At 38.4% G+C, this 6,464-nt stretch overlaps 1 protein-coding gene across 1 annotated transcript; it reads left to right on the top strand.

Annotated features, from left to right (window-relative positions):
• The first annotated feature begins 1,204 nt into the window (after positions 1-1,204).
• On the top strand, positions 1,205-3,676 carry LOC102202091 (hydroxycarboxylic acid receptor 2). Its single transcript, XM_005753252.1, has 3 exons — positions 1,205-1,269; positions 1,890-2,295; positions 3,206-3,676. The coding sequence occupies exons 1-3, from the start codon at positions 1,205-1,207 to the stop codon at positions 3,674-3,676; spliced, it is 942 nt and encodes a 313-aa protein (XP_005753309.1).
• Positions 3,677-6,464: the final 2,788 nt, after the last annotated feature.

Raw genomic sequence — 6,464 nt, 5'->3', positions numbered from 1 at the left:
ACATAACCAAAGTAGGTTTAATCAAGAAAACTGATAAGTATTAATCCAACTTAGATTAGCTGGCATGGAGCTGAAATACAGACTCTGCCAGCGACTATAAAGTAGCAGCTCAGTCAGATTGGCTTTCCATGCAATGCAAGAAAAGATGTGTCAGTAAGAGTGGAACAAACAGCCTGAATCCAGATGTGCAAAGATTGAAAATATCTACCCTTGAACATAGAAGGCTGTAGCTGCTGCCAAATGGGGCTTTGACAAACAAATGTATCTGTCAATAAGACACAGGTTTATGATTTTTTTTAAACATTTAAAAAAGATTCATAAACAATGTTATTACTTTGTCATAACAGGTTATTGAACGTAGGAAAAATCTCAAATCTAAAACTGTGTACCTAAAGACACTGATCTGTCACTTTATAGCAATGTAAAACTTATATGTGTTTGCATGTTTTTTCCGTGAATGTCTCCAAACATAATATTGCAAATGTGCAAGCATGATTTTGTCATATTGACAGTCCCCTGAATGTCACAAGGAGTTTAGCCAGTCTGCTGATAAAACCACCTTGAACTACCAGTTTCCAAATAGCTCTCTCTCTCTGTAACATCAGAATTACTGTCAGATTCCTTTTTTGCAGTAATAATTTAGAGTTTGCAGATTGAAAGATTCATAAATGTAACTCTCATGCTTAGTTTCTCAGTCAGTTGAGTAGAGCTCCCTAAACCACACCTCCAGCACCTCCTGAATGTAAATACTTCTTCGCAAGTAACCAGCGTGGCAGCATCACATAAACAGAGGCTTAGAGAGGGCATTTTCTCCTTTCTCCTTCACTGCATTGAGAGTGGGCTTCCTCCGTATCTTTTGCCATGGAAAAACCAGCCTTGACAGAGGTCCACAATCACTGTAAGGCTCTCTTAAGGGGACTGTTCAATTTAAGGAACTAGAAGGAGAGTGAGAAGGAGCATCTGTCCCTGAGGGGTGAAGATTCAAGATCATAGGAACCTACAACAACCTCCAGGATAAAGGCTTTAACTGCAATGCTTGCTTTCTCAATATATGACATATTAATTTGACCGTAGCTTTATCTGCTATAGAAGGTGGACATTTTTTGCCATTTATATGATGATTCAACAAAACATGTCTGTAAATCGATCAGTTGACCACTGCAAAACACCCAGTGACATTACATACCAAGTCCTCTCCTGGGTAATGGTGGGAGAATTTACACTGGGTCTGCCTCTCAACCTGTCCGTTCTCTACATCTTCATCTTCAGGTACGGGGAATCTTTTTACTCGTTTACATTTATTCTCGTTTTAGTAAAAACCAAGAGGAAAGCTGTGCTGGATTCTCGTTACTGGGGGCAAAGTTTGCTAAATGAAGTGTAAACCAACTGAGCTGCTGATGTGGTGAAGAAAGCGGTTTTAAGTTTATCTTTAAAAGACTGTGACCACTCTGATGCAACCAATTCAGATGCCATGAAAATAACAAGACCTACCAAAACTCTATTAAACCTTTGAAATGGACAGATGAATCCAATTTTGTTCTTGAAAAGTTAAAATAGAAAGTGTAGAACAAAAAAGCAAAGCTGTAAGTGTTACACTGAAGTGCAAACAAAACCACAAAGCAGACCTTGCAAGTCGCTACAAAGTAAAATCTACATATGTTCCCACGCTGGTCTATGAGTTTTGAAGAGTTTATCTGACATGAGTCTGAGTGCGACTGTCCAACATTTTACTCAGCTCTCCGAGGAGAGGACGAGGTCGTGTAGATGGCAGAAACAGCATCATAAGCTTAGGTTTATTTTTTTCCTGTTCCTCTTCATTCGCTCTTGATACAAAGCAAACTCGCTGGCTGTGAAACAATTAACTGTTATATGACCTGCTTCCTTTTTAGATACAAGTTCTGGAAGAACAAAGCGATCTTCTTGTTCAATATTGTGGTTGCTGATTTCTTGCTGGTGGGCTGCCTTCCTTTCAAGATCCATCATTACCAGCACAACTTGAGGCGCAGTGAGGACACTGTGCTTTGTAAGATAATGCTCTTCATGCTGTTTCTCAATCGAGGAGCCAGCATCGCCTTCCTCATCACAATGTCCCTCGATCGCTACTTCAATGTGGTCCATCTTGGAAGGAGAAATTTTGTCAACGTGTTTAAGAAATCTCCTCAGATTTCTGTCGTCATCTGGATCCTCTTGCTTCCCCTCACCACTCCTACTATGGTCACAACCTTTGAGTGCTGCAACAGCCACGGACGGGAAAAGGAGACATTCTTACATGATGTGACGGACACCTTTAGAGAGGTACGGTTTCAGTGTATTTGTTTGGATTTAGTGTTGTTTTATGTTACCTAACAATATATACTGATGACAACAGACTAAAAACAGGTTGTTCGCTGCCTCGCTCTGACAGATCAGATGGCCTCCAGCCTCCAGAAAGAAAACGGGTGGATTTGGATTCAAAAAAACTTTAATATTTATATTTGAACATTTAAGAAGAACAGCAGAGATTAACACAACTGCTTCAACTTCCTATAAAGCTGGCATTACAGTCAATATCCAGTTCAGTTCCCTAACTGGCAGTTCCTTTCCACAAGACATAGATACACTCACCCAGGCGTGGCAGAACCGAGTTAGAGTTTTTCTGAAGTAAAAATTGGAGACAGCGTATAAACAAAAGTTTTCATGAATCATTTACATTTATTTTTTAGGCCGTTTTTTTCTCTTTGTCCTAATTATTAACATTCCTTTGTTTATGTAACTTTTGAAATAAACACAGGATTTTCAGGGTCTGGACCAGTGATGGGATGAGATGTGGAACGTGTGCAGATAAAGATAAACGCTTCTATAGACACTTTTCACAATATTTGGAAATCTTAGAGACCAGACAACTGTTAACTAATGTTAGAAAAACAAAAATCAACAGATAATCACCAGTTATTCTTGAAAGAAAGAATTAATTTGAATCATTTACATTTCTAACTTAACATCATAACTTAAGTAAAAGGCAGGGGGTTAGCTGGAGAAGCTAAGGAGGGGTTTAAAGGGGTCAAAATATTAGTCCATGATTGAAGACAGAGTGTTTAAGTTAGGAGTGTACATGATAAACTTTCCCATGTCTGTATAGAAATCCAAGTTGACTGTGTGACACATAGGGCTATTGTAACGAGTCATACCTAATAGTGGGGTTTTTGTTTGTTTTGTTTTTTTTAAGATTGTTTTCTTCTCCCAAATCATCATCCCCTACATCATCCTCGTCTACTGCACGGTCCGCATTGTCAGCCGGCTGAGGAAGAAGACGGTTGGGGAGAAGACTAAGCTGAGGAGGGCTGTGTGCTTAGTCACATCTGTTGTCGTTGTCTTCTCCTTCTGCTTCCTTCCCTGCACTATAACTAGAGCAGCACTGCTGTTTGTGCGGCTGAAGAACTGGCAGGATGCAGAAAACATAGCTGTCCAGGTGTACGACGCCCTCATGGTTTTGTCTTACAGCGACTGCCTGCTGGACCCGTTGATTTACTGTTTCTGTAACTCAGGGTTTAAAGATGTTTACATATCTACCTTTTGCCCTGCATTTATCCAGAAGAGACTGACAAATTCTGACTCTGGCACCCCAAACACAACAACATGTACTAGTACTACTACTGCTGGCGCTAGAATGATTTTTTTGCCTATAATGGAGAAATAATCTGTCTCTGTGATACTTGACGAGAACATGGGCTCTTCATTTTATCATCATCCAGCACTGATTGTGTAACCACTCATCCACCCACATAGGTGTTTTTAGCTGGGGAAGGAGTGCTGACAATTTGAAGTCATCAGATGACATTTACTAGGTGGTAAACACACAGCACTCAGTAAACACCACAGTTACTAAACAGAGTTTACATTTTCTTCCTTGTTAAAAGATGATTAGTTTACAGATTGGGGCACTAATGTAGGCGGGAGGTTGCTTATTAAATGTAAATATTTTTCTTGTGTGCATGTATAGTTATTTCTTGGGTTATTTTCCACAGGACGCCAGGTGATACTGCTAAATGAGTGTTTATTAAGGTTTTCAGGTGCCTCTTGTTTGATACTATTGCTGAAGGATGGTTTTTATCTTTCCAGTTATAGAGGGCTGTTTTTGTAGCCACTGTTAAAGGTTGGTGTGTATTTGTTCATACTCATGCCAGACCTGCAGACATGGGGACAGAGAGGGTGGAATGCTATGAGCTACAGCTGAGGATAATAAACTTGTGATGTTTCTATATAACTTGAATGGGCAGAGCGCCATGGACATATTATTGATTATCAAGGGACGATGCTGTTGTATACTTTTAAAAAGAGGTTATTCTAAATGTAAAAGTTTTCAATACAAATATTTATGTTATTATTCCATTTCTAAATCTTAGATGTGGAAAAATTACATGATATTTGAAAACATACATATATTTATGAGGTCACAAATGACTCCACACAACCTCCCATTAACTTTGCCACAACAGTAGACCGATTCTTTTGTTTGGACAAAATCTTTAAACTCCAAGCTATGACTACAATGAATATGTCTTAACTGTGAGTCCTTCTTTTATGTAATTGATCCTGTTATATGAGCTCTGTGTATGATTTTATATTAGATTAGAGAAGAGGCACAGAGAACATGTCCAGTGATTGTTTTTACCTTACAGTTATGGGCATTTATTGTTGGTTTTTATTCGAAGATTAAGACACTTAAATTGTAACGACCTTTTTGTTCCTGCAATGTTTCAGTGAAGGTGCTTTTCCTTTTTTATTTTTTTTATTCTACAAGGTCAGCTCAGAGTTTTTAAACGACCTTCTATTGAAAATAGAGACTTCCTTTTAAGGATGTCTTGCACTGCATATGAGTATATTCTCAGTAATCTGTTGTGAGGAACTGCCTTCACATGTACATACAGTCCTATGAAGACAATAGCTTGGTTAAAGTAATACTAACCAGCGTGACCATACAGGGCATTTCAGTGGATTAATAGGGAAGTGTATAAAATTAAAGATCCTGTCTGAGTAGTCCACTCATAAAAGAGTGGACTGCTACAGTTTTTAAAAGAACCTAGCACAAATCATTTAAAATCATTTGTGCTAGGTGGAAATTTACACTTCAACTGCATGTTTTAAATAGTAAAATGTATATGCATGTTGTATGTCAATATTTACTTAAATATAAATATTAAAGCATTTTTAGTTATTAGGGTTATTATTAAACCAGCTGACATGATATGTTAGTACTTCCTGTAATAAAGCCAAAGCACTTAGCATTAGTGATATCTATTTTAACTCTCTTTTATTCATCCTACTAGGAGTAGGCCTTCTTAAGGCTGACCTAAATATGCACAGGTGTCATTTATCACTCAGGAATCTCTATAATGCTGAATGCTGAGCATCATCTCTGTCATTAATGCCTCAAACCTGCAGGTTCACCCGCAGTGCAAAATGTTGTGAAATCTACCAAGTGTTCTGATGCTGCTCAAAAAACTGCATTTGACCTCTGAACTTTGAGCACTTGTTTCAGTTACTTGTGGAATTTTATTACTGTGGCTATTTTTACATTTCCCATCACAAAGTGTTTTTTCTTATTGTATGAATAAACTAGTGAGTGCTGGTGTTATTGATTAACTGCCACTACAAAAATGTCAATCCTTACCGGACAACATGTTACACTGTACACATTTTTTTGTAGCACTGAAAACTTAAATTATCTGCCTGTATGATGATGATGATGTGTGCATACTGCTGCTGTAACTACACATCTGACAGAGTTTTTGCAAGTGAAGAATGTTACCTTTTCTGAGTAAAATGTTACCACAAGAAATACACAATCGTGCAATGTTTACTGTTCAGCTTTTTCTGACACGGTAAGCCTTTACCAAACATATACAAAAAGCAGAAGTAGCTGCCTTGCGACGTCCAAATATTGACACTGTTATAGAAAGATGCTCGAGTATGTTCATGAGCACAACATGAAGTAATTTTTATGTTGAAATAGCATTTCCTCACATGCGGTCAGTTATTCGTGGATGAGGCCCACACTCTGACAGATTCTCCACATTTTATGGTCTCCAGCCTTTGCGCTGTGTGGGTATTATAACAGCAGGCAGAGCAGCTGCATAGCCTTGAAGCCGAGACTAGTAACCCCTAAGCCAGGATATCATAGCAATCATAACAGCAGAGAACAGAAGCAAATGCAAAGAAAGGCCTAAATGTAAAACAAACACGGAACGTTATTGAATTACTGTTCTTGCCATCGCTGCAAATTGACTTTCTGCTTCCTAAAAGCCTGTAACGACTTAATGACACACCCTCAGCCTGAAACGTTTTATGGGATTTGGGTCATTAAGGTAAGTGACAAGTGCAGCGTTGGAAGCTTGACTAATTCAAGGGGAATAAAATCCCTCCTGTCATTATGTGCACCACTTGTATTGATCCACTTGAAAAAGCTCAGAATGAGTTGTTGAAAA

This window comes from Pundamilia nyererei, unplaced genomic scaffold, assembly GCF_000239375.1.
Source record: "Pundamilia nyererei isolate P.nyererei 1_Seehausen unplaced genomic scaffold, PunNye1.0 scaffold00415, whole genome shotgun sequence".
NCBI lineage: Eukaryota > Metazoa > Chordata > Actinopteri > Cichliformes > Cichlidae > Pundamilia > Pundamilia nyererei.
This window is presented reverse-complemented; position numbering and strand designations above follow the sequence as displayed.